Source organism: Lepisosteus oculatus, chromosome 12 (assembly GCF_040954835.1).
Source record: "Lepisosteus oculatus isolate fLepOcu1 chromosome 12, fLepOcu1.hap2, whole genome shotgun sequence".
Lineage (NCBI taxonomy): Eukaryota > Metazoa > Chordata > Actinopteri > Semionotiformes > Lepisosteidae > Lepisosteus > Lepisosteus oculatus.
Genome location: NC_090707.1, coordinates 37,897,018 through 37,924,334, shown reverse-complemented (window position 1 = coordinate 37,924,334; position 27,317 = coordinate 37,897,018). Strand labels below are relative to the sequence as shown.

General features: G+C 61.1%; 2 protein-coding genes across 5 annotated transcripts in view; both read right to left on the bottom strand.

Moving 5' to 3' along the window:
• The window catches only part of mrtfa (myocardin related transcription factor A), a 31,876-nt gene extending 13,249 nt beyond the window's left edge, over positions 1–18,627 (bottom strand). For 2 of the 4 annotated variants that reach the window (XM_069196837.1, XM_069196836.1), the window contains exons 1-4: positions 18,298–18,627; positions 16,368–16,428; positions 13,743–13,942; positions 3,687–3,752 (exon numbers count right to left, since the gene is read on the bottom strand). In XM_069196837.1, coding sequence (XP_069052938.1) covers positions 3,687–3,752; positions 13,743–13,893 — 217 coding nt within the window. In that variant the 5' untranslated portion in view covers positions 13,894–13,942; positions 16,368–16,428; positions 18,298–18,627. Of the gene's footprint in view, positions 1–3,686; positions 3,753–5,906; positions 6,040–12,989; positions 13,259–13,742; positions 13,943–16,367; positions 16,429–18,297 lie in introns of those variants that run through there. The other 2 variants (XM_069196839.1, XM_069196838.1) reach the window with 2 other exon arrangements.
• Positions 18,628–19,308: 681 nt separating this feature from the next.
• On the bottom strand, positions 19,309–27,147 carry slc25a17 (solute carrier family 25 member 17). The gene is made up of 9 exons (XM_069196896.1): positions 26,935–27,147; positions 26,398–26,458; positions 25,671–25,737; positions 24,534–24,685; positions 24,229–24,345; positions 23,513–23,661; positions 21,710–21,805; positions 21,548–21,630; positions 19,309–20,969 (listed from the first exon to the last, which is right to left on the bottom strand). The coding sequence occupies exons 1-9, from the start codon at positions 27,010–27,012 to the stop codon at positions 20,819–20,821; spliced, it is 954 nt and encodes a 317-aa protein (XP_069052997.1). The 5' UTR covers positions 27,013–27,147; the 3' UTR covers positions 19,309–20,818.
• Positions 27,148–27,317: the final 170 nt, after the last annotated feature.

Genomic DNA, 27,317 nt, shown 5'->3' with positions numbered 1-27,317 from the left:
CGCCCTGGTGCACGCGGGGGGGGCGTCTGCCGGCTTGCCCTTTCTCTTCAAACATTTCCCTTTCTCTCCAAGCGCAGAATCACTCTGACCCTCATCTGTCAGACTCCCTTTCCTGATCCGCTTCCTCAATCAACTCAGTGGCCGGTCCCCACCCCCAACGCTGCCGGAGTGGCGGCCCTGTCCCCCCACAGCCAACACCGCCGGTCCCCCCTCTTCCCAGATCACCCCCGCGGAGCCCGACGCCCCTTGAGGCCGCATCCCGAACGGAAACCCAGCGCCTTACCCGACATCGCGCCCGTCCTGCCCCGGCTCGCTCCCCGCAGCACCGCCAAGCCAGCACAAGCAGCCCGAGCCTCGTGAGCGGACGAGCCCACGAGAGCCCCCCCCGACCCCCCGAGTCCGCCGACGAGCCCCTGGCTCGGAGCGGCAGGGTGCGGAGCGACTGACCGCCCCCGTCTCGCCACTCTCCGGACTAGCGAGCGGACGCCGCGCTCGCCTCCCTTGCGTTTCTCTTTCCGCCGCTGTGGACTGACCCCTCCTGCGCACACCAGCGACACTTTTAAGAATATTTCCGTGAACACCCCCCTCCCCCCCAGCCCCCATCTCGGCTGGGCTAGTTCTCCAATTCCTCCTGCACAGTAAGAGAGAGAGCAGAAGCGTTCGCACCCGCGGTACCCAGACTCCCCCCCTCTTTCCCCCTGCTCTCTCTCTCGTTTTCACACTCACTTTCTCCCTCTCTCACTCTGAAACAGGAAGTGAAATCGTGCGAGCCCGTTCCCCAGACCATGACGGAGAAAGAGGTCTGTTTTGAAAAGGCAGCCCAGCCCACAACGGATGAATGATCTGCCAAGGCCGGCGCCCGAGCCCTAAAGCCGAAGGGTCTCCCGGCTGCCCTACAGCCCTGCGGAGAAACATGACTCGTGTGACTCGTGTGGCGGCTTCGAACGCTACTACGAGCCCCCGAAGTGGGGAGGGAGGGGGTTGAGGGTTCGGGATCTGGGGGGGAATTCGAGGATTCTGAGAACCACAGAGTGGCGTGTGGTCTGCCGGGGGCCTGACCTCCGACCTCTGACCCCTGGGCTTCTTCCCACCCTCACCCAGCCCCCGGAAATTGCCGCGGCGATGTTTGAGGAGCTGCTCCCAATGGGGAGCCCCCACCCCTCCTCGACGGCGCACCCTCGCCGGAGCTGGAGCCTACCCCAGCAAGCAACGGGCACGGGGCAGGCCACACCCTGGACGGGACGCCAGTCCATTGCGGGGCAGACACGCACTCCCACCAGTGACTCCAGAATGATCCCACCAGCCTGCCTCTGGACCGGGGGGGGTGGGGGGGGAACCGGAGCACCCAGAGGAAACCCACGTGGACACGGGAGAGAACATGCAGACTCCACACAGACAGCGCCCAGGAATCGAACCCGGGGCCCCAGCGCCGCGAGGCAGCAACGCTAACCTCTCCGCCACTCTTCATCGCCCTCTGCTGGCTAACTCCTTACAGGCGACGCCTCCCTCCGGCAGTGCAGACGAGAGGACCGGGCCACCGTGCACACGCACACACACACACACCCCCCATCGCCTCAGCGGTTCCCCATTTCAGATCCTCAACTGGAGCTTCCCCAGCGATGACCCGTCCGCGAGCCCAGACCCCACGCGGGCCGGAACCAGGAGGAAACTCGGCCGGAATGCATTTCACACCGGGGGCAGCGGGCAGCTCTTTACACAGAGGGTGGTGGGAGCCTGGAACAAGCCGTGAAGCCGAGGGCGATAACCCCCGGCTCCTCTCACAGCCCAGCTGGATGAGGCCCTTCAGCCACGGGCCGCAGGTGGCGCTTCTTTACACAGAGGGCGGTGGGAGTGTGGAACGAGCAGTCACAGCTGGTCCCGGCCCTTGCTTCTCTCTCGCGAAAAAGCGGGACGAGAAGCTCGGATCAACTCGTGTACTCGCCACCCAACGGTGCTCGACAGACTGAACGCTCAACGCTCGGCTCGACGACCCCTCACCCTCGTCCTGTCTCGGGCCCTCGAGGGCCCTCCGCCAGGCGGGCTCCGAGAGGGGAAACGCCGCCTTGACTTTCGCAGAACGAAAACGGAAGTGGCCCCCCCCGGCCGCCGACTTCACACAACGCCACTTCAAAGGAGAGCCGTTCCCCCGCCGGGATCCCCAGTCGGTCGCCCGGCCCGGGTCCGCCCCGCCCCGCCCCGCCCACCGCCACGAGCGATCGGATCGATGGCCGAGGTCGAGGGGAGCGGGGAGCACCGGAGACGGCTGTTCCGGCCGGGGGAAAAGGCCGAAGGGGCGCCCGCCTCCTCCTCCTCCTCTCCCGCTGCCGGACTGCGCTGGCGCCGTGACGAGAGAGAGAGAGAGACGGGGCTCGGCTCTGACGCAGTCGGCCAGAACGGCATGATGGGCGGGTTCGCGGCTGCAGGGAGGGCATGCTCCGCGCGCGCCCCTCCTTTCACCGAGGGGCGCGGAAAGGCAGCCCCCCCCCCCCCCCCCGACCCGAGCCGGCGTCCCCAGCCGGTGCGCGGGCCCTGATCGGGCTCCAGGGTGTCAGGGACACCTCGCCACGCGGCCGGGGGCCCGGACTGAAACCGGACCGGCGCGGCTCTCCCACTATCCGGGCGTGTTCAAGAATACCCGGCTTCGGGAACACCACCCCAACACCCACCAACCCACTCCGCCCTCCGTGCAGCAGGGCGCATGCAAGAAGCTTGCCGATCGGAGACCCGTCCGGACTGGAGGATCTCGTCCAGCTGTTTCCTGGAAGCAGCCAGGGTAGCAGTCAAGCCAGGCTTGTTCCACGCTCCCGCCACCCTCTGGGTAAAGAGCTGCCCTCTGTTCACAGCTTTAAACACACTTCCAGTTCCTCTGCAGTTTGTCCTCCGTGTTTCACCTGCCCCCTCCGTCACACTTGATATCTGGCTGCTGACTTGAGCCCACAGCGGCGCCGAGCAGCAGAAACCAACAGTGAAAACGCGCCGTCAGCTCTGCTTCTGTGTGCAGGCTGCACCCTGAACGGAACCGCGGGGCTCCCCTCGGGCCGAGACCAGACACGACACACCGGGGAACCAGAACCCAGATCCGCCTGGCCCGCGGGCAGGGAGCGGGCTCTCCGGAGACGAAGGAGAGGAACCTGAGCTGCTCGGAAACGGGAACTCGGCGGATTGAGGAACTGGGCTGCAAATGCCAACAGAACCGACCCCCGCCAGACACCGCCGGGCCTGCCTGGCAACCGGGCCGAGCCGGCGAAACGGTATCTCCCTGTTCTGTTGCAACGCAAGCTGGGCTCGCCGAAGCTGCACTCAAGCCCAGGCAGGAACCAGAACCAGTACCAAGCCGTTTCCAACTACTGTCCGTGCAGAGGTGCGCTGCAACTGGACCGGACCGGGGGACGACCCGGCACACAGGAAACGCCGCCTGATCCCGCTCTGCTGTATGGGGCCGGGCATCGACGCAACACCCGCCCGGCTGCCTCAGGAGGGGAGCTCGCACCCAGCAGGGAGCCGAACTGGGCCGCTCCAAGCCTGGCCGGACGCACGCACACACGCAGGGCACCGACCGCAGAGCACAGGAACTGAACCGCCCGAGCCAGTTAGGAAGCTGACGGCATCGCCCCCGCCCCCCTCCCCCTTAAGCACCCCAGAACAGCTGGGGCCCCCAGACAGGCGCAGGCGGCACCCCGACTTACGTGGCATGATTCCCTGGCTGACCAGCTCCTCCCGGGTCCGGCGCTGCTGGAGCTTGAGCTGCAGGACTGCATGAGGAGGGGAGAGAGAGAGAGAGGAAGAGGGTGAGCCGGCGCGAACGGCACCCGCAGGGGCGCCCCTCGATCCGCCCGCCTTCCTGCGCCCCGCTTTCTGGCCGTGCGGAGCAGGAGGGGCAGGGGGGGCTTCGGACTGAGAACGCAGCAGCGGGCGAGCAGTGGCCACCCGAAGTCGGCCTCCTGTCCGCTCCGCTCCCGAGACGACAAGGAGAGCAACAGCCGAGGGGCGGCGACAGTCGGTCGACTTCCTGTTTCTCGGATTTGCTCAACGCTGCTGCTGCTGCTGCTCGTGGGTTTTTCTCTCTCTCCTCCTCCTCCTCTCATTTCTGCACAACCTCGCCACAGGAGGGGGGGGGGAGGAAAAAACAGAAAAAAAGAAGAACCACTTCCACGTCGCTCAAAACAGGAAGTCGTGGCAGCCAGGAGTGGGGTTCGGCCCCTGTCTCCCCCCCTCCCCAGTCCTTGATGGTGGGGGAGAGGGGGTGAGGGGTTTGGACAGGGAAAGGGGGTCCGAGCCGCGGCACCGGGAGAAAAAGGGGGTCACCTTCAGGATTCGGTTGGTCTTTTAAAGGGGTTGCACCTTGCAGGAAGCAGTAAATCCGAAACCGCCAACTGCTCTGCTGCACGGCCGCCGGCGAGGAGCACCTGACGCGACAGAGTCGGGAAGAGGCTCAGGGGAAGGAGGAGATGGCCCTGCGGCTCCGCAGGACCAGGGCTGAGAAGCACGGCCCCCAGGCGCTAAAAACAGGAAACCCAGGGACCCGCGGCTTCAATAACGCTGAAAGAACGAAAGAAACCTAATCCAGGCATCCACCCGGGGTACTTCAGAACTCGAAGGGTGGAAAAGAGGGGCAGCTGGCAGGACCGATCCCCCCCGACCACCTGGCCTAGAACTTTCTGGCACTTCCTGGACACTAAATGCTGGGACACCGCTGCCAGGAGGAAGTGGCACGGTCTGGGGGAAGTCATTTAGCGCGACGCAACCTTCTGAAGCCCGGTGGGCAGAGCTGCAAGGGGAGCAGATAATCCCCCACCGCTGAGACAACGGGTCAGAACCGCTACCTGAGAGCTGGCCAAGCCACGGGGGGGCGGGGGGGGGATGGATCGGAACTGGCGGACGAGAGCAAGACGAAAGCGCACAGAGGAGGAAACCCAGAGAGGCTCGAAGTGCACCCACTCCCTCTGCGCCTGCCCGAGGGGTCTTTTTTTTCATTTTATTTTGCTGCTGCTGCTGTTGTTGTTGTTGTTGTTTTTCTGCTGCTGGGTGTCAGAGATTGCAGGGCGATAACAGCCTGGAGCTCCGTGCCGAGTGAAGAGAGAGCCCACAGGTCTGACAGCACAAGCTCACTGGGGCTGCAAGCACAGCTCTGCGCACCCACCCAGCTCCCCCCGATCGCCCCCCAAACCGACACCCCACCTCACCCAGAACCCCTCTTGATCACCCCCCAAATGCTGATCATGACCGGACAAGCGCTGGGTATGCCGGCGCAGTTCCAGGCACAGATAAAGTCTCTATTCCGGGAAAAAAAACATGGGGATCTCTCCCTGGCTCTGCCTCCACCCCCCACCTCCCTCACTGCCCGAAACCCGACTCCAGGTCTGCCGAAACCCAAGAACCACGAAGCCCTCGCTCCAGAGAGGCAGCAGGGGCCCGCTCAAACACACATTTGAAGAAACCTCAGGTTACACCTTAACCAGCTGTTTGAATCATTTCCTCTTAGCTAAGCTTTAAAAAATAGACAAGAACCCCCCCCCCCCGCAAAGAGAGATGCGGCGAGTTATCTTATCGAAAGATTAAGACGCAAAATGGCAACAAGGCCCAGAACCCATCTGTGCTTCCTCCCGAGCGGAGCACAGCTGCCAGCATCTCCACCGCCCTGCTAGGTTTGTCCCTCTTGAGATACCGTAGGCTGAACCCAAAAGACTAGAGGAAGTGGGGACAGTCGCGCTGAGGCCGGACCTTGATACCAGAAACGCCACTTGTTGACAAAGCGATGCTCGTGCGAGTCTCTGGAAAGGACCTAACTCGCGATCGTCTGTTCCCCCCAGTGGGTAGAAGGGAAAGGACGCACGACAAGCACACGGCACAAACCGACACCGCGTCTCAACACTGCCTCCACTGAGCACGCGCAGCGCGAGCCCCACCTTCCCGCAGGCTGGGGTAGGTGTGTCTGCCGTAGCCCAATCGCCTCTGCCGCTTCTCCGGGGCGCCCCCGATGGGTGGAGGAGCCCCCAGGGGGGCGGGCTCGATCCGCATCCTGGGACCCGTGTCCAGCATGCCCGGAGCAGGTCGGCCTCACGAGCGGGGTTCACCAGGCGGTCCGGCGACAGGTTCGACTGGAGACGGAAAAGTCTAAACGCAGGTCCGGACCGGCGCACAAGTCATGATCCAGCGTCGACTGCAGACGCACGGATTACAGAAATACAGACAGGGGATATACAGACAGAACAGTCTCCAACTGCTCCTGCTGTGTTCAGATGGCGTCCCGGGCGGCGTTCAGGTCCTGGACCACTCGGCCTCTTGGGGTCACGGGGTCACAGGGTCACAGGGTCACGCGGGGTCCGTTTGGGTCCCACACACGAAGCCACCCTTCAGCGTCGATACAAGGCTCCGCCGCAGGATCGGGGGAAAATGGGCGACAGGGGCAAGAGCCACCCCCCTCGTAGGGCACGGGCGTCTCTCTCAATCCAGACCAGGGGCACGCCGGCTGGGGGGGGTCCGTGGTGTGCCCTGGCGACACCCCTCCTCCCTCCGGCCAGCCTCGCCCCCCCACCGCCTCTGGGTGGGCAGGCCCTGCTCTCTCCGCTTCAGGGAACGGCCGACGGGACTTCCAGGGAAGACTCGGATATCTGCAAGCACTCGAGGAGATCCTGGCTCCGCTCCGGCAGTGGGGGCAGGTCCCAGCCGGGCTGACGGACTTGACTGATTGATCGATCGATCGATCGATGGATGAAAGAATTCCTCACGGCGCCAAACGGGAAAACACGCTTTCGTGCGGACAGTGCATTCCACAAATCCCACCTCCTCGAGACGCCCGGAAGCAAGGAAAAAAAAGAAGAGAGGAATCCAGGCGCAGCGCAGGGGCGACAGCTGCCAGCACAGAAATAACAAGATCTCGGACGCCAGGCTGTTCAGCGACAGCACCTGCCGAGTCCAGGAGGAGGAACAGACGAGGTCCTGGTCCGCCGAGGTCCGGGGAGCCCCGCCACGGGCCGGTTCCGATCCCGCCGGAGCAACGGAGCGGGGCAGCAGGGCAGGGCAGGGCAGGCTGGCACCGAGGCAGGAGCGCGCACGCCGAGACCGAGCCGGGTGGGTGTGGGGGCCACAGCTGCTGCGACACGCGATCCCCGCGCGGGAGAGGTCGGAGCAGGGCACGCCCCCCAACCCTGGGGGTGGCCCAGCAGGGCCTGGCGAGACTCCTGCTCCGCTCCTCTCCAGGTTTTCCCTCCGCGGCACGCGCCCCTGCTGGGGCAGCCTGGACACCGGCTCTTCGCCGCCACGAACCGGTGCGGACCGAGGCGCGGGCGAGAGGGCGAGAGGCTTCACCTCCCGGGGACGAAAGAGAGGCTGGCGTTCGACTTCTACAGCAGAGACGGGACCGCCAGGCGGGCGGGCGGGCGGGCAGGGGGGCCGTGCTGACCACTCCCAGCTGCGTCCTCTCTCTTTACTGCCCTGCCAGCGTCCCGGAGGAGGACAGCGGACCAGTGAGCCCTCTGACATGGGGGGCGAGGCCACGACTCGCTGGTCAGATCCACACGGAACGCGGCAGGAACCCTGCTGCTCCTCTTCCTCCTCCTCCTCCTCCTCCGGGGGGCGCCGTAACCCAGAGGCCGTCCGGGGGGTTAACGAGTCTCAAGCTGAGCTCCCCCTGAATGCCGAAGCCCCCACCCACCCGACTGCAGATGGGCTCACAGTTTTAAATAGCAAAGCCAGCTGGCCCCGCCGTCTATATCGAGCTCGGTGTCAACTGTACAAGCACGGGCTCGGGTTACTCACAGATATTCCTGCCTGCAGGCAAACACGCCTCCCTCCCCCCTCCTCCCGCGGTCTGCTCTGACCTCGCACCCCCGCGCCCCAGCTCCCCCTCGCACAAACAAACCCACCCAGAACCCCTCTTCAAACTCCCCCACACACTGACACACCTCAGCCAGAACCCCCTCTTGATCACCCCCCAAACTGACACCCCACCTCGGCCAGAACCCCCTCTTGATCACCCCCCAAACTGACACCCCACCTCAGCCAGAACCCCCTCTTGATCACCCCCCAAACTGACACCCCACCTCAGCCAGAACCCCCTCTTGATCACCCCCCAAACTGACACCCCACCTCGGCCAGAACCCCCTCTTGATCACCCCCCAAACTGACACCCCACCTCAGCCAGAACCCCCTCTTGATCTCCTGAGGTCGGTGTTGACCTCGAACCCCCGTGCCCCGTCTCCCCCTAGCACATCAGACTGACGTGCTGAGGTCCAAACGGACCGTTCAAAAGGGTCAGACGGGTCAGGCTACTCTCCGGGTCCCTCAGTACCACAGACCCCAGCCGCTCAGAACACGAGTGACATACCTGCACGATCGCCGTCACTTAATCTAAGCCCTTCTACGTTTTTCTGGGGACAGACTCCCTGAACAGATCTTTAGGACCCCTAGGGTGCCCCTGATGCCCGATTCTGAACCCCTGCCCCACACCCCACCTATTAATGCAAACCTCAGGCCCGTGTGCAGCTGTAGCAGGATCCCTGGCGAGATTCCTGCTTTCTACAGCCAGCAGCTCGACCTCTCTGACGCATTTACCCCTCCGCCAGGATTTGCCGAGCACGTCACCCACTGAGCACGAGACGGGTTTTCAGCCACTTTCTCTAGTTTCAGCTACAGCAGGGATCCCCAGTCCCGCCAGTCAGTGCATCTACAGCAGGGGCCTCAGTGAAAGGCTGAATTGTTAACTGTAAACATCCTCTAACCTATTCACCCTGGCTTTTCAGAAATCTGTTTGGGATTTTATTTACATACAGCACAACCAGTTAGGACATGAGGGTCACGACCCAACGACGCACCTTTCTCGTAAACTGCCAGCCTACCATGTTCTAAACCAGTAGCTCCTACCACTTTTGCAGTTCTTGTGCTGAGCACCAGAGAGCACCCCTGAGCATCAGACAGCAGACTCTTTGCTAAGCCCTCCAAGGGGAGAGTTAGAGAGGCCCCTCTGTCCTGCGCTGAAAGTCAGGGGGCTGGAGTTCCCAAACAAATACCCCAGTATGAGATGGAGATGCTGTGCAGCAGCTGGAGCTGTCCCTATGGTGACCTGTAGAACCATGGGCCTGACTTCTTGGTTGTTAAAGACACCAGGGCACTGTTTGTAAGAGTAGGGGTGTTCAGGTGGGGCTGCTGGTGCAGAATGGCCACTGTGCGTCTCCCAGCTTGCAATTCAATACACTCCATCCCAACCTGACAGCACTTCACATGCACAGAGGAGATGATTCACTTCATCCTCTCCTGATGTCCAGCTCTATCTCAAGCAAACCACCTCCTAACGCACAGTGTCCCCAGTCACCATACCGGGCTGTGGGCTTGGGGCTTCTGGCTCAGAGTGGCACCTACTGGTCCCTCAGTACCAACTGCAGCAGCAGTAGTAGTAGTACGCAAAGGAACAAGTAATAGGTTTATTCCACGCTGGAAAAAAAGAAGAAAGAGAACAACGTTTCGGCCGTGGAGCCCTCTTCAGGTTCTTCACCTGCAGAAGGCTCCACGGCCGAAACGTGTTCTCTTTCTTCTTTTTTTCCCCAGCATGGAATAAACCTCTTACTTGTTGCTTTGCAGCCTACGCATGCTGACGCAGCTCCCCACCTGCAGTAGTAGGATGGCTGTACACAGTTATAGCTGGTGTGACTAAAATCAGTCATTCAGATGGCCTGCCCTGGGGATGCCTCCATAGGTCACGACTCACACCAGCTGCGCTGTGCTTTTCCTGGGGTCTTGCTCCTGGCCGGGGGGGCGTGGCTGAGGTTTTATCCACAGACCCCCCCCCCCCCAGGGCACCCTGACTGCCCCCGGCCTCCGGAGAGCAATACAGAAGGCGCCAGCCTGCGCTGCTCTCGCTGAGGAATTCACAGACAGCGCCTCGACCTGTCTCAACAGAGCAGGGCCGCCCCAGCCCACCGAGCTGTTTCGACACGATTGCGACAGATCCCTCGCACACCTCCCCAGCAGCCCCAGCCACACCAGACTGCTCCTGGAGTACCCACACTGCCCCCCCGGGAAACATCCCTTCCCATCAGCCCTCCACCTCCTCGGCCGCGCCAGTCAGCTGCAGCGCGTCTCCTGCACACCCCTGTGCAGCCTGCTTGGTGCAACTATCACTCCTCCTGGTGCAACACCAGCAACTGACACTGCCCCTGGTGCAACACCAGCAACTGACACTGCCCCTGGTGCAACACCAGCAACTGACACTGCCCCTGGTGCAACACCAGCAACTGACACTCCTCCTGGTGCAACAGCACCCCTGGTGCAACACCAGCAACTGACACTCCTCCTGGTGCAACACTAGCAACTGACACTCCTCCTGGTGCAACAGCACCCCTGGTGCAACACCAGCAACTGACACTCCTCCTGGTGCAACACTAGCAACTGACACTCCTCCTGGTGCAACACCAGCAACTGACACTCCTCCTGGTGCAACAGCACCCCTGGTGCAACACCAGCAACTGACACTCCTCCTGGTGCAACAGCACCCCTGGTGCAACACCAGCAGCTGACACCCCTCCTGGTGCAATAGTACCCCTGGTGCAACACCAGCAACTGACACTCCTCCTGGTGCAACACCAGCAACTGACACTCCTCCTGGTGCAACAGCACCCCTGGTGCAACACCAGCAACTGACACTCCTCTAGTGCAACACTTCTGCAGCAGGTATTATTTTGGCAGCACGGACTGCTGCTGCTGTAATGATGAAAGCGTTGGGCTCAGCCCTCCAGCTCCGACTGCTTCCACTGCCCGTGTACCTGTGACTGCCGGTACAGGTACTCCTGCAACGCCAGCCGCCCTCCTCCGTCTCCCCGGGCGAGCAGCGACACACACGCACACGCACACGCACGCACGCACCCACCCTGCCAGCGGGAGCTGATCCAGGGAGCGGAGTTCCCCCCTCCCCCTGGCGCGGGACAGCGATCAGCCCATCGGCGTTATCAGGCAGAGAGGCTGAATGGCCCGTCTGTCTGCCCGGCCCGCGGTGAGTAACGTGTGTGTGTGTGTTGGGGGGGGGGGGGGGACAGCCTTTGGCAAACACTTCCAGGGAACAACGGCGGGGGCGGGGGCAAAGTGCGAGAGGAGCACTGGGTCCAATCCACACCCCGGGCTGTACTTCCCCGGTGTCGGAGGAGAGCCGGGCTGGGAGCCCGCCATCCCTCCTCGGAAGCCGAGGCTCTCCGTCCGGCTCTCCCGGGCAGACAGGGCCCCCGAGCCGGCAGAGGAATCCTACTCCGTTGGGCCCCTGAGCAAGGCCCTTCACCCCAGCTGCTCCAGGGGTGCTGTACAATGGCCGACCCTGCGCTCTGACCCCCAGCTTCTCTCTCCCTGTCTGTGTGTCTCATGGAGAGCAAGCTGGGGTCTGGGAAAAGATAATTCCTCATGCAAGAAATAGTAAAGGGTTAATAAAGTAATGTTGTTATTATAAAAAAAAAAAAAAGACAGGGCCCCCGAGCCGGAGTTCCCGGTCTGGCTCATCGTTAATGGGCCTGCGGCTCGGCCAGGACTGGCGCCTTCTCTCCCACCGGCCCCGGCAGCTCCGGCCCCTGCGCCTGGGAAGAGAGGAGCTCCTCGCCTCCCCCTGCTCGGGCCTTGCCTGGGTGACAGGACCTGAAGCTTCCTGCACAACCCCCCCCCCAACACACACACACACACCCACACACACCCCAAGCTCTGCGTGCTGCCCCCAGATCAGCAGAAGAGTTCCCTCTGCAACTGTGGGCTACTGGTTAACCGGGACCGGAAGCGCTCCTTGGAGACGATTCCCCAGGTTTGTCCGGAAAAACGAACAAGATTCTTGTTACAAAGAGTGGTGGGAGAGGGGAACAAGCTGCCCAGCCACACGCGCGAAGCCGATACCCTGGCTCCTCTCAAGAAAGAGCTGGATGGGATCCTGGGATTAATTAGCCACCGGCAGCCTAACGAGCTGCACGGGCTCTTGTCTGCAGCCTCTGAAGCCGCTGCCCGACCCAGGGAACAGGGCGCTGTGAGGTTTCCTGCGCCCTCCCGGCAGCTCACCGAGTCGGGACTTCTCCCCGGGCCAGGAAACCCCAAATCCGCAGGCTCCCGCCCCCCTCCGCCGGATCGAACCGCTTCTGAATTCCGCGGCTGCCGCAGGTCAGGGCCCGGCCGCTGGCACCGATCTCTGGATCCCGCGCGTGTGTGTGTGTGTGTGTGTGTTCTGGGGAGCAGCGAGCCGCAGCAGGCCAGCCAGCAGGGAACGCCTTTCACGCCTGTCCCGAGACGGGGTGCCAAGGAAGCTGCCCTTCCTGTTCCGAAAGGCGCCCCAAGATTCTCGAAGATGCAAATCAAGAGACAACTCCCAGCAAGCTTCGCCGCCCTGTGTGTCAAGCGGCGTCTCCTGTCCTGGTTTTGGAAGAAGAGAGGTATCGGCTTCAACAAACGCTGCCGCCAGCCCTGACCACACCCACACCCACACCCACCCAGGTTGCTGTGACCCACAGCCCCGCAGAAGAAGCCCAGACCGAACCCGGATGTCGGGCCGCTCGACGGGCCCCTGCTGCCCCGGAGCCACGCGCTCTGCTACTGCGAGGGCAATAAATACATCACCGCACCAAGGTCCCCTCCACCAGCTCCAAACCCCAGCAGCACGTGATTTCCAGAAGACCCCACCCCCCCGCGCGCCGCAGCCTGCCGCTGGAAACGCCCACCGAGCCCCACGTGTCTGTGTCCCCCCTCGCAGACCCGCCACTCCCCAGCGCCTGAAATCTCGACGTCTCCGCGGGAGCGCAGGACTGGGGCGGGACGGAGCAGAGCTGCCGCCTCGCGTGGGACGGCCCAGCACTCGCCCCGACTCCGGCTTCAAATAATAACACATTCCTGACACTTCCACGGCACCCTCCCGGACCCTCCCCTCACAGCGCTGATCCCCCTCCGCCCCACCTGGATGACACCCCAGTACCCTCCCCACACGCCAGTCCCGGCTGCACAGCCAGAGCCCCCCGGAGAGCCGGAGAGAGATCCCCTACCTGAGCAGATGGCCATGAGTCCCTTGCTCCCGATTATCCCCTTCGGGATATACACGTTCCGACGGGGAAAGGCAAGAAATAAAAAATAAAGCCAACCAAGTTAAAAAAAAAAAAGGCAGCTCCTGAAGTGGACTTCGGGAGCCAGGACTCCCCCACCCCCCTCCCGGTCGTCCAGCAGGGCGCGGGGCGATCTCTGCGCCTGCGGAGTCAGGAGCCAGGAGACCGGAGCAGCACCTACTTCTCCCTCCCAGCGCAGGAAGAGTCCGGCCCCGCGCGCGCGTGTCCGTGTCTGTGTGCTCCTGGGCGGGGAGGCGGTGCTCCACTGTGTGTGTGTGAGTGTGTGTGTGTGTGCGAGAGCGTGTGAGCATGTTCCTCGCCGCTCCCTGCGCTATCCGAAGTCGACCCACTCTCTCTCCCGCATTCCCTCTCGCCGACAAGTAAAAACACGCAAACAGGAAGGGGGAAAAAAAACAAAACAAAACAAAACGGCAGCTCGTCTGGGACCTGCATTCCAGGCCACCTTTGACCTCTCGCTACCGACGACCCCCGCCCTCCCCTCCTCTCACATGCCCCTCCCTCTGCTCTCCTGCGGCGCAGCACCGACACCCAGCCCTGCCGCAGGCTCCCCGCGGACACGACGGGTCTGGATGGGACGCTGGGCTGGGGTTAACCCGTCAATTTGCGGGTGGGGGCCGAGACGGGGCCAAAAGGTCCCCTGGACACCATGATGACCGCCATCCGGACGGCACTCACCGTTCTTCCTCTCCCGGAGGGGCAGCAGGCTGGGGGCGGGCTGGAGCGACAGCTCCTGCATCTCGTTGGTCACCGCCTCGCTCTGCGGGCTGGGGGCGGAGCCCGGCGCCGCGGCGACCGCCATGGCGACGGGCCCCGGCTCCTCCCCCATGGGCAAGGGTGCGGTTGCCAGGGTGACAGAAGGTGGGCGACAGACAGACCTGGGGGGGAAAAAAAAGGAAGAGAGATGCTCGTGAGGCTGGCGAGGGGGGGGGGGGGCAGAAATACAAAATACTCGGCTCAGTTTGGCTCATCTTTTCTACTATGGGATCACCCAATCATGGCGCCCATCCGACGAGACATCGAAATATCATGTGACATCCGCTCCATAAAGACGTTTTGTCCCCAGTCCTGGGTTTTAAACGTCTCTCCGGTAGTAACCAGCTTGTTCCACACTCCCGCAACTCTTTGTGCAAAGACGTACCCTCCCCCCCAACACAAACACACATTCTCGGTTTTAAAAGCATCCCCCCCGGAGTCCTGACTCGGCCTTGGGGGACTCCCGCCAGAGCCCCCTCGCTTTCCGCCAGACGCGGCGGGAACGTGGAAGCAGGCCCGGTCGGGTCAGAACCTGCCCGCGGTGCCTCGCCCTCCTTCCTGCCGCGGGCAGGTTACGACACCGCCCTCCCGAGACGATCCCCGGTCACAGCAGGGAGGCCTCAAGAACACAGAAACGGAGGAACCGGTGGAGGCTGGGATCGCCCATCACTGCCGACCCGGAACGGGCCGTAGCGTGCCTTCAGGTAACACTCCCTGTCCAGATGTGCAGGAGAGCTGAAGGAAAGCACGCATGTCAAGCTCAGCCACAGCTGAAGTTCCACCCTCTCGCCTTCAGATCCCTGGAATAATCCGAAGAGCCCTGGGTGATGACAGATCTGGGCCTCTCCTCAACTCCGGAGAGGAGATCCCCATCAGAAACGATCTCCGTCCAGCCGGCTCACATTTCAGACACACACAGACACACACAGACACACACAGACACACACAGACACACACAGACACACACAGACACACACAGACACACACAGACACACACAGACACACACAGACACACGCCTCCATTGCCCCGGGGGCAGGTGGGGCTTGACGTGACCCTCCCGTGTGAGGTGACCAGGCCGCACGCAGCAGCTGGAGAGGCTCAGAAAAATCTCCCTCAGACTCAAGACCAGACAAGCTCCTGACCAAATCTCCCCCTGGCCTTTACCCCTCATGGCCTCCTAATAACCCCCCTCTCTGAACTGGCTCCATCACTCTGCTCTCCTCCCCACTGAGAGCTGGTGTGTGGGGAGAGGACTGGAGCATCATCCAAGTGGGGTACACACTGGGGGGGGTGGGGATCCCTGTGACCTGTCCAGCGCTGTGAGAGCCTTCCAGAAGGGCAGGAGAACAGCTCTCCGCTCGGCAGCGGCCGGCAAGACCCAGACAGGACAGGGAGGGACGGGATGAGGTCATCCCACTGGCAGGGGACGCCGGACGTAACCTCATTGTTTTGTTCACACACACACACACACACACCAGGCGGAGCACGGACGGCCGCTGACCTCACCTCCCCCGGGCCCCGGCTGCGCTCTGATCCGCCGCAGGCACTCCAGGCTCTGCCAGCTGGACTCTGGTCTCATGATTCACAAGGCTGACCGCAGCCCCTCGGACACCGCAGTCCAGCGTGGTTCAACACGATGCTGACCACAGGCCCCTCGGACGGACACTGCAGTCCAGTGTGGTTCAACGCGATGCTAACCACAGGCCCCTCGGACACCGCAGTCCAGCGTGGTTCAACACGATGCTAACCACAGGCCCCTCGGACACCGCAGTCCAGCGTGGTTCAACACGATGCTGACCACAGGCCCCTCGGACATCGCAGTCCAGCGTGGTTCAACACGATGCTGACCACAGGCCCCTCGGACATCGCAGTCCAGCGTGGTTCAACACGATGCTGACCACAGGCCCCTCGGACACCGCAGTCCAGCGTGGTTCAACACGATGCTAACCACAGGCCCCTCGGACACCGCAGTCCAGCGTGGTTCAACACGATGCTAACCACAGGCCCCTCGGACACCGCAGTCCAGCGTGGTTCAACACGATGCTGACCACAGGCCCCTCGGACACTGCAGTCCAGCGTGGTTCAACACGATGCTGACCACAGGCCCCTCGGACACTGCAGTCCAGCGTGGTTCAACACGATGCTGACCACAGGCCCCTCGGACACTGCAGTCCAGTGTGGTTCAACACGATGCTGACCACAGGCCCCTCGGACACTGCAGTCCAGTGTGGTTCAACCCGATGGTGACCACAGCCCTGCTGGACACTGCAGATCCCTCTAATTCAACACGATGGTGGTGTCTAACAGAGCCCTGTTGGACACAACGGTTCAATCTTCCGGACACTATATTCCCATCCCGGCTCCATCGGAATGCAAACGTCTGACCCTCCCCCCTCCGGCCCGGTACACACCACTTTCACCCCCCCGGAGAATATCGGGCAGGCAAAGAGGAACAAGAGCGAGGGGGAAGAGAACAAACCAGGTGCAGTAAGAGGAAGAGGAGAAGAGAAGCAGACAGAGGAGGAGGAGGAGGAGGAGGGCGATACCTGCTTTACTTCCTGTGTGCGGGGAATCTGGGTATTTCCATTTCAGCAGGACCGCTGCTCACTGCAGGGGGGGGAAGAGAAACACAGGGATTAGGATTTACAGGATCAGCACCCCCCGACTGTGCGTGTTCGTGTGCATGTGAGACCACGAGTTGCACGAAGGTGTTAATGTCTCGTTAATTCCCTTATTCCCACACTGTGGGAAGTGTGAAACCAGGCCGACACGATGCTGTGGAAAGTGGAAACAACCCAAGTCAAGAGCTGTCATGTCACAGTTGTGCAAGATTCCGGTTAAACCCACATCGAGAATCCCGTGCAGGTTTTATTTATCATGCCTGCTCCAGAACCAGTTTTATACAAGAGTTCCTGCAGCTGAAGGAATTCTTCCGGCAGGTCAGCTGGTCACAGAATCCCAACACGCAGATCTACGATTCCTGGATCCTGAAAGAATCTTCTGAACCTCAAACAGGGAAACCTACAGGTATTCAGTATCAAAGACCTCCGCCTCAACCCTTTGGCACAAAAAGGAGAATATTCAGGACTGGAAACAGGAGGTAGTTTTCTTTACACCAAGAGCAGTGGGGGTCCGGAGCAAACTACCCAGCCATGCAACAGAAAGATTCCCTGGGATCCCCTCAGGACAAGGCTGGATGACACCTTGGGATCAACCACAGAAGAAAGTGGGTCCCTGCCCTCTTCTCCGAAATATCTCCTAGGATCTCTCGCCAGGGACGACAGCACACACCCAAAACTTATAAAAAGCAAAAACTATTAGCTGCAGGCTGATTAATTAGGGACTGCAGCCAAACCCTAGATACCAGGGTTGACCTAGTTTGCTGGAACGCCCACATCCTTATCTGAACAGCACCTCGCTCGCAGAAATATCTGCGTTTTCCATCTCCCCTTTGCAGCAGCACCCGTCCGGGTCCGACGGAGGAAACCGCTGGTGGCTTTCAGCCGGAAAAAAAAAAATCCCCCTCAACAGCAGAGATCGCCCCTCTCCCAGCGATTCCGCACGCAGTTCCTGCATCCCATCGGCCAGTGCGCACGGCTCGGGCCCCTCCCGGCCGCACGCGCTGACCTGTCCCCCCGGCAGGAAGTGTGCAGGGGGGACACCATTCCCTGTGACACACCTCCCGCTAATAATTCCTCACAGGAGAGCAGAGTGATGGAGCCAGTTCAGAGAGGGGGGTTATTAGGAGGCCATGAGGGGTAAAGGCCAGGGGGAGATTTGGCCAGGACACTGGGGTTACACCTCTACACCCTGGGATTTTTAACGACCACAGAGAGTCAGGTCCTCGGTTTTACGTCTCATCCGAAGGACAGCACCATTTTTTTTTATTTTTTTTTACAGTGTAGTGTCCCCGTCACTATACTGGGACATCAGGACCCACACAGACCGCAGGGTGAGCGCCCCCTGCTGGCCCCACTCACACCTCTCCCAGCAGCAGCCTCAGTTGATCCCAGGAGTCTCCACTCCAGGTACTGCCCAGGCTCACAGGGGGGTTGTGGGGGGGGGGGGCTCCCAAATTCCTCCTGAACCACCCCGGAGCTCCAGTCGGCGCTCCACAGCGCTGCACTCCCGGGAGACGGGCGGACCAGCACATGGTCCCCGCGGCCCCGAGCCCTGCCCCGTCACCTGGCGCTAGGGGGGGGGGAGACACGACAGCTGTCCGGGGACACCGCCGCCAGCAGCGCCCTGCGCCCTCCGGCACCGCACTGCGGACTCCACGCCCCGGAGCGGACCGGCTGGGCTCGCTGTCGCGGCCGTGGAGGTGGAGGTGAGAGTGGGGAGGAGGGGGGGGCCGGATGGCCCCGCCGCGCCTGTCGCGACACTGACCAGCCGCCCCCCTCTCCTCCCCACGCGTCGCCCCACTCAGGATGACTGCAACACGGACCAGGCGCCCCCACGGCGGTGACACGGACTCACCTGGCGGGCAGCGCGCAGGCACCTCTCCCTGCGGCCCATTTCTCGACAGCGAGGCGGCGTTGGAAAAAAAAAATAAAAAATGAAAAAGGCAGGTTTTTCTCACAGTCACCTCCGCCAGATAAGACTGAGGCAGTATGTTCCAGCTCCAGTTCAAAACACAGACATGTCACAGACCACGGGCTTCCAGCCGGCGGGATAGTGTTACCGAAAGTTGCCTTATTCTGGGTGCCCAGCTGTTCAGAGAATTAATGTTTATAAAGCAGTATTTTCGTCTAGGGTTGTCTCACCCCCCACCCCTACCCACTATCAAAACTAGCTTCCGATTTACAATGTTGAACTTAGACCGGAAATCCCTCCCCCTTCCCGTCCACCCCCCCCCCCCGCCTCCGCAGCCGAGGTCATCCAATCAGCGGGCAGAAACCGGGTCGACTGACGTCGCCGACGGGCCAATCCCGCTCCTTCGCCTGCGCCCCCGCGACCAACTTTTTTTTCTTTAGTTTTTCCTGTGACCGACGCCTGGCGCCGTCCAATCAGAGCGCAGGACCATTTCGGGAGCCTGGCCTTTGCACCAATCAGCTGGCGCTGCGGCAACGGGTTCGCTACGGTGCCGACCAATGGGAAGCGAGGAGGTTTTGATTCCAACTTTTGGCAGCGGGCGTGAGACAGCAGAGGTGTGGAGACGCCTCGCTCGGTCCACTCCCGAGTTATTGGAAGGAAGCAGACAGGCGTCATCGCCAATGTTGCAGTTCAGCTGTTGAGAAAGTACCCAAATGTACTGTATATTTTTATCGTCAGCTTCAAATATGTGAAAAACGTGCTTATAGCTGCACGTGTTGTATGCAGAATCTGCATAGTCACTCAGATGGTATGTTTACATATCGTGTGTATTTATTTTATATATGTTTCGATAACCCATCTGTATTTGGCTGTGCTTCCCTCGTCTTCAGAGAGGGGAGGAGCTGTAAAGGGCAGAGAGCTAAGAGAGGAGGCAGAGGAAAATCACAGCACAGGTATCGGTCATCTCACCGTTTATTCCAGACATCCCGTTCACTAGCCCGGTCAGCCGCACCTGCTGCAGATTGTAATACAACAGTAACCTTGTCGGACACGACGTGTGACCGCACTTCAGGGTGCAGTGGCATTATTTACCTTTAGGGGCGAACGGCGGGGAGAACGTGCAGGCTCCACCCAGACAGGGCTGGATTCGAACCCAAGATCCGTTTGTAATGGATCACAAAATAAAATGTACACATGCAAGGCAGGGAGAGAACGGCGACAGCGGGGTGGAAATGTTTCTGACCCAGGGTACCGGGGTACGGGGCAGGCAGACATCTACCCCAAACAAGCCAATATAATCACCCACCGTCTGAGTGTCCACTTCAACCACAACACCCACATTCAAGTGCCATAAAACTAAGATATCCTTTATTCCCTGGACTATTAGCCAACTTAATCTGGACAACCGATATTTTCTTTTTTCATCATGCAAACTTCGTCTAATAATTTAAAGCTGCTGGTTTGTTTTCCATTGAATGCATGGTTTCTTTTTTTTTTTATTCGTTAATTCATTCAGATTATTTTGTACTGTCTATTAAAAGCCAGGTTTCACCTTCCTGCAAAGCAAATTCCCCCATCTGGGACAATACAGGCAGGAGCTTCCGAGCTGGACACCGACTGCGGGCAGAGGGCTCCGCCTAGCGGCAGGAAGGCGGAACTGCACGGCCCGGAGAGACGCTTCGAGCGCCTTCACGCCCGGAAACGGCAGGGTGTCCTGGGAAAGCCCGGTCCTCGCTGAGCACCGCCGGTCTGACCCCGCCGCGGCTGAGCGACCCACTTGGCACCGGCGGAACGGCCAGAATCATCTCTGAAGCCGGACGCAGCGACCCGACGTCTCGGAACCGAGCCCCCCCCCGGGCCGCGCTGTCGAAGCCGATCCCAGTGGATCCCGATGGACCTGCAGGCGCGGGCTGAACCGCCGGCCTCCGCCTCCGCGCCCACCTGGAGCGCGGGGCTGTGCAGTTCCACCCCCGAGGTGGGCTGGCGGGGGGCAGGGGGCAGGGACAGCGCCCCCTCCAGGTTGCCTGAGCGACCCTCCCTCCTCCCCAGCTCTCGGTCCAGGGCGAAGATGCGCCCCCCTCCGGCTCCCGCTGGGACAGGAGCGTGCTCCCCAGCCTCCCGCCGCCCAGCGGCACAGCAGCAAGGGGACAGGAAGAGCACGCGAGTCGGGCGTCAGGTCCGAAGCGCCGGACCGGCACCCCTTTTATTGGGACGTTGGGGGGCGCCGTTCATTTTGGGGGAACAAGCGAGCGAGCAGTTCGAGCACCACCTCCCCCCCGAGTCAGCTCCCGTAGGGGAGGGTGTGGGAGGCAGAAAGACGTTAACCCCCACCCAGTCCAGACACCAGACATCACCGTCCTCGCGCCATCCGCCACCGCCTGGGGCGGAGCTGCTCTCCACCAATCAGAGCCCGCCACCTGCCCCCCTGTCTTCCCAGGATCCCCCCCGGCGTCGCGTCTGGGCGTCAGCGGCCGGGCACGGTCCTCCGCAAGCCCATGGCCCTGAAGGTGGTGGCGGCGATCTTCTCGTAGAGCAGGAACATGAGGGCAGCGGTCAGGACCGTCTGCAGCAGCTTGGCCTCCAGCCCCTTGAACAGTCCCAGGATGCCCTGCTTCCTGCGCGGGAGAGAGAGAGAGAGAGGGGCGGCGCTCCAGTGTCCAGCTGTGTCTCAGGGTGTTTGGTCCAAGATGGCTGCCGTGTTATCTTACACACTGAGGCCGGGCATGCAAGGAGTGTGCTGCTGCTGCCGGGGCAGGAAGGGGAAATGACTGTGGGGTGGTCGCTCACTCTTCCAGGCTGACGCCACCCCAGTGTGGTCACTCTCTCTGCCCCCCTGCAGTGCGGTCACTCCCCCCACCCAGCCCCCTGCAGTGCGGTCACTCTCCCCTTGCCCCGCCCCCTGCAGTGCGGTCACTCCCCTTGCCCCGCCCCCATGCAGTGCGGTCACTCCCCTTGCCCCGCCCCCCTGCAGTGCGGTCACTCCCCTTGCCCCGCCCCCCTGCAGTGCGGTCACTCTCCCTGCCCCGCCCCCCTGCAGTGCGGTCACTCTCCCTGCCCCGCCCCCCTGCAGTGTGGCCACTCCCCTTGCCCCCCCCCTGCAGTGCGGTCACTCCCCTTGCCCCGCCCCCCTGCAGTGCGGTCACTCCCCCTGCCCTGCCCCCCTGCAGTGCGGTCACTCCCCCGGCCGACTCACCTGACTCTCTGGCTCAGCAGGTGGACGATGCTGCGCAGACCTCCCAGTAGCCGGCGCCCCTGCGGCTGGGCGTGCTGCCCGAACTGAGACAGGAGCAGGGAGAGAGTGAGAGACTGGGGGGGGGGACAGGAGAGAGGACAGGCCGGCCGCGCGGTCACTCACCCGCAGGATGGACTGCACCGTCTGCAGCGGGTAGGTCACGGTGGTGGCCACAGCCTTGGCCACGGCGCCGATCACGAACACCTCCAGGGAGAGCAGCTGCAGCAGCAGGGACAGGGGCGGCCAGTGGTCAGTCACAACCGTCCGCGGGCAGTGCCCCCGTCAGCGCCCGAGCGCCAGGCTCTGACCCAGTGAGTCCGTGTGCCAGCGAGGCAGTGCATCAGTCCGCCAGTCAGGCAGTGCGCCAGACAATGTGACAGGTAGCGTACCAGTCAGGCAGTGTGACAGTCAGGCAGCAGGTCTCTGTGCCAGTCAGACAGTGTGCCAGTGTGACAGTCAGGCAGCAAGTCTCTGTGCCAGTCAGACAGTGTGCCAGTGTGACAGTCAGGCAGCGAGTCTCTGTGCCAGTCAGACAGTGTGCCAGTGTGACAGTCAAGCAGCGAGTCTCTGTGCCAGTCAGACAGTGTGCCAGTGTGACAGTCAGGCAGCAGGTCTCTGTCCCAGTCAGGCAGTGTGCCAGTGTGACAGTCAGGCAGCAGGTCTCTGTGCCAGTCAGACAGTGTGCCAGTGTGACAGTCAAGCAGCGAGTCTCTGTGCCAGTCAGGCAGTGTGCCAGTGTGACAGTCAGGCAGCAGGTCTCTGTCCCAGTCAGGCAGTGTGCCAGTGTGCCAGTCAAGCAGCGAGTCTCTGTCCCAGTCAGGCAGTGTGCCAGTGTGACAGTCAAGCAGCGAGTCTCTGTCCCAGTCAGGCAGTGTGCCAGTGTGACACTCAAGCAGCGAGTCTCTGTGCCAGTCAGACAGTGTGCCAGTGTGACAGTCAAGCAGCGAGTCTCTGTGCCAGTCAGACAGTGTGCCAGTGTGACAGTCAAGCAGCGAGTCTCTGTGCCAGTCAGACAGTGTGCCAGTGTGACAGTCAGGCAGCAGGTCTCTGTGCCAGTCAAACAGTGTGCCAGTGTGACAGTCAGGCAGCAGGTCTCTGTCCCAGTCAGACAGTGTGCCAGTGTGACAGTCAAGCAGCGAGTTTCTGTGCCAGTCAGACAGTGTGCCAGTGTGACAGTCAAGCAGCGAGTCTCTGTGCCAGTCAGGCAGTGTGCCAGTGTGACAGTCAAGCAGCGAGTCTCTGTGCCAGTCAGACAGTGTGCCAGTGTGACAGTCAGGCAGCAGGTCTCTGTGCCAGTCAGACAGTGTGCCAGTGTGACAGTCAGGCAGCAGGTCTCTGTCCCAGTCAGACAGTGTGCCAGTGTGACAGTCAAGCAGCAAGTCTCTGTGCCAGTCAGACAGTGTGCCAGTGTGACAGTCAGGCAGCAGGTCTCTGTGCCAGTCAGACAGTGTGCCAGTGTGACAGTCAGGCAGCAGGTCTCTGTCCCAGTCAGACAGTGTGCCAGTGTGACAGTCAAGCAGCAAGTCTCTGTGCCAGTCAGACAGTGTGCCAGTGTGACAGTCAGGCAGCAGGTCTCTGTGCCAGTCAGACAGTGTGCCACTGTGCCAGTCAAGCAGTCAGGCAGTGAATCTCTGTGCCAGTCAGGCAGTGCACCAGTCTCTTTGCCAGCTAGGCAGCAAGTCATTGTGCCAGTCTCTGTACCAGCCAGGCAGCGAGGCAGTGCATCAGTCCGCCAGTCAGGCAGTGCGCCAGACAATGTGACAGGTAGCGTACCAGTCAGGCAGCGAGGCAGCGAGTCTCTGTGCCAGTCAGGCAGTGTGCCAGTCTCTTTGCCAGTCTCTGTGCTAGAGAGGCAGCGAGTCAGTGTACCCGTCAGGCAGCGTGCCAGCGCGCCAGTCTCTGCCAGTCTCCCGGTTTCGCCCTCACCTCTCTGTGCGCTCCCCTCATCAGCTGTCTCTTCAGCCCCTCGTAGATCATGAACTGCACGGCGGGGTTCAGCACCAGCAGCAGAGACGGCAGCGTCCCGTTCCACAGCGCCAGCACCCCCTCCGCCCGCACGATCTGCCTGAAGGCGTCTGCAGCGCCAGGGACACGGGCAGCAGAAAGACAGGAGAGGGACAGGCTCAGCTCTTCTGGGCTCAGTGGGGAGAGGTCGGCCGACCGTCTGAGATGACCATACAGGCCAGTGCGTTGAGGCCACTACACACGGGGCCTGTTCCAAAACCCAGGGCTGTCCAGTCCTGGTCCTGGAGGGGTCAGTCAATGTGTCTGCAGCAGGGCTGTCCAGTCCTGGTCCTGGAGGGGTCAGTCAGTGTGTCTGCAGCAGGGCTGTCCAGTCCGGGTCCTGGAGGGGTCAGTGTGTCTGCAGCAGGACTGACCAATCCTGACCCTGCAGGTGCTGCTATTTAAACCAGACCAGCAGACTCACTGACCAGCCATCCAGGATGAGGACTGGTCAGTGGTCAGTCCAGATTTAAACCAAAGCACACCAGTCAGTCATTTGTGAGAAATGCAGCCAAAATTGTGCATGTATTCACTTCACTGCAGCCCCCCGTACTGCTGGAGGAGTTTGTGACTGGCAGTGTTGGGGTCTCATTGTGTTAGCGATTCAACTGCCCCTCCATCGCAGTGATAACTCTTACCCAGTATACCAGCGTAGTGTGTGGGCCTGATGTCAGTATTGTGGAACTTCGCCCCCTGCAGTTTGAGCCTGGTATTGACCACCCAGAGTGGCGTAGTCATCAGCACATTCACCACACCTGCAGAGTGGATAAAGGTCAGAGGTCAAGGGCTGAGAGCATGCACCTCTTTCTCCAGCTGGGGTTAATCAGGTCAAGCAGCAATCTAATCCCCCCTCTGAAACACACGCACCCCAGGAACCCTATAACTGTTCCCTATAGGTCTGCTATGTGCTGTGCATGTTGGAGGCAGGCAGGGGGCGCCACACCTGCCACAATGCCCATGAGCAGGTCTCTGCCCGGCGTGGAGCGCTGGCCTTTGACCCAGACGACCTTCAGGCTGTTGAAGCAGTAGAAATAGACGAAGTTGGAACAGCAGAGGCTGCAGATGACCGGGAACCAGCCTCTGTAGGGCGCCAGGCTGGGAAACACACAAAACAAACACGTCGTTTTCACCTCCCAGACACCCTGCAAAAACAGACACTTCCTCTTCCTGCCATGACCTGCCCGCGGTCCAGTCGGCCAATCAGCTGTCGCGTCACCTATAAGTCTCCGACGGTCTGCACAAAGACACTTCCTGTCCCGCCAGGTACCCAGTCCAGCCAGCCAATCAGCTGTCGCATCACCTACGAGTCTCTGACAGCCTGACAAAGACACTTCCTGTCCCGCCAGGTACCCAGTCCAGCCAGCCAATCAGCTGTCGCATCACCTACGAGTCTCTGACAGCCTGACAAAGACGCTTCCTCTCCCGCCAGGTACCCAGTCCAGCCAGCCAATCAGCTGTCGCGTCACAGAGAGACTGCCCACACCTGCAATCACTCCGCAAGTACAAACAGAACCTGCCTGCCCTGCTACAGGCTGAAGGCCAGTACAGGCCTCGGTTTCGGTCAATGGCGGCTGTTTTAGCATCAGAAGTACCGAAGGCTTTAGGAGTCCTGCCCATCGACCTTAAAAACCGCTCGTTCCCAAAAATCCCCTTAACTGGTGCCAGAAAGGAAGATCTTGCGAGGGCCGGATCAAGCCGAGAGTGAATTATCCGTCATCCGTTTTTGGTGTTCAGGCGTGCCTGCAGTCCCATCAGAAAAGATCTCACATCAGTGAATCCTTAAAGGTCACAAGCAAAAGGCAACCCAGTGGACTTCTACAGGACCCACACTGACAGAGGTGCCTTTAAGTGCATCTGAGGCAGGATGTGCTTCTTTACACAAAGGGTGGTGGGGGACTGCAACGGGTGACCTATTCCATGCTATTCAAGTCAATGCCCTGGCACTCTCCGGAAAGTAGCCAGTAGGATCGGGAGGCTGCTGAGCCAGGCTCTGTGGTGTCACCTTTCCTGTGTTCATCAGCGCCTTAAACTCCACACACCCCCTCCCCTTGCCCTGGAGAGCAGACACACACAGACTCACATTCCCTCCTCCCTGATGATTTCCGTCAGGACAGCGGGAGTGGACCTGGCCTTCCTGGCCTCATCCACTGCGGAGAGGGAGAGAGAGAGAGAGAGGAGAAAGCAGGAGGATCAGAGGAGGAGGAGGGAGGGAGCCTTGTGTAAAACGCTGCCCCTGTGTCTTCCTCTCCATTCCAAACAGCGGTGTCACGTGTCACATGGCTGGGCCTTCAGTCACTCTGGACCACAGGAGGACTGTAAGAGGTCCTGCTACCTCAACTGGCGAAAGCTCATCACAGGTCACAGTCTTATAGGTCACCTTAAATCAGGGGTCCCCAGCCCTGGTTCTGGGGAGCCCCAGTCCACTCGGTCTTTCATGATAGTCAGCAATACGGACAGCACTGCGGGGCTGGGGACCCCTGGGGTACCGCGTGACCTATCGAACCCACTGGCCTGGGGACCCCTGGGGTACTGCGTGACCTCTCGACCCCGCTGGCCTGGGGACCCCTGGGGTACCGCGTGACCTATTGAACCCGCTGGCCTGGGGACCCCCGGGGTACTGTGTGACCTCTCGACCCCGCTGGCCTGGGGACCCCTGGGGTGCTGCGTGACCTCTCGACCCCGCTGTCCTGGGGACCCCCGGGGTACTGCGTGACCTCTCGACCCCGCTGGCCTGGGGACCCCCGGGGTACTGCGTGACCTCTCGACCCCGCTGGCCTGGGGACCCCTGGGTGCTGTGCGAGTGTTACCTTGCAGGCGCAGGCGGGCCGTGTCCAGGGGGAAGAAGACTGTCATGGCCGTCACACTGCCCTGCGCAGGGAGAGAGAGCGCACAGGGTCACAGGCCGGACTCTCCCCAGAGGAACTCGGTTTTAATCCTCGACCCCCTCCGTGCTTCTGCGCCGTAACCTGCCAGCCCTATTTTTATATTCATTTTAGGAGCTCAGAAGCCCATCACTGCTCGGAGTCGCCGACGTTCACAGAGGTTCGTGCTCGCCTGTAACAAGCAGAACCGGGATAAAAAAGAGGATCGCGTGACCGGGGGTTTGCACGTCCCTCGTTTTTTTTAACTACTTTCAACTATCTTTTTTTGTGTGTATTTGCGAGCCAGCTAAATCGCCACCCCGGACAGGTGGAGACCCGTCCGGCCATCCTTTCACGACCCTCAAAAAACCAACAACAAGAACATTTTCCACGCAGACCGCGACACCTGGAAACACATCCCCCAGCTGTGTGGACATCAGGACACGGGACAGCGGCTCCAATCCAGCCCCTAAAATCACTCACCATGGCTCCGGCTACGGCGTGAACCAGGCTTTCGTAAGAGAAGACGTCAGCCAAATTAAAATCTACCTCGACCCCCATTTCAGCAGGCTCCCCGAAATACAAATATTTAATTCTCAAGCACTTCCACTTTTGCTAACTTCACTACACCTTCCCGTCATGCTATCACACACAGGTCACCGCCCCTCCCCCTTCTCCGATAGATGCAGCTGAGAGCCTTTCCTGGAAGCCGATTGGCCGAGAGCGACGACGTCCTTTCAGTTTCATTGGCTGAGGAACGCGTCCGTCAAACAAAACGGCGTCCTACTTCCGTAATGTTTTTTTAAACAAAACTCGATTTAAAGTCGTACGAGTAGCTGTACCGCCTGTGAAACAGAGCAGATACT

Coding starts and splice junctions, on each gene's coding strand:
- slc25a17 (XM_069196896.1), bottom strand. CDS start 27,012: ATGGGGGTCGAGGTAGATTTTAATTTGGCTGACGTCTTCTCTTACGAA. Junction 25,738..26,397: donor GGCCCGCCTGCGCCTGCAAG/GTAACACTCGCA, acceptor CCCTCTCCGCAG/TGGATGAGGCCAGGAAGGCC. Junction 23,662..24,228: donor ACACTACGCTGGTATACTGG/GTAAGAGTTATC, acceptor CTGGCGCTGCAG/ACGCCTTCAGGCAGATCGTG.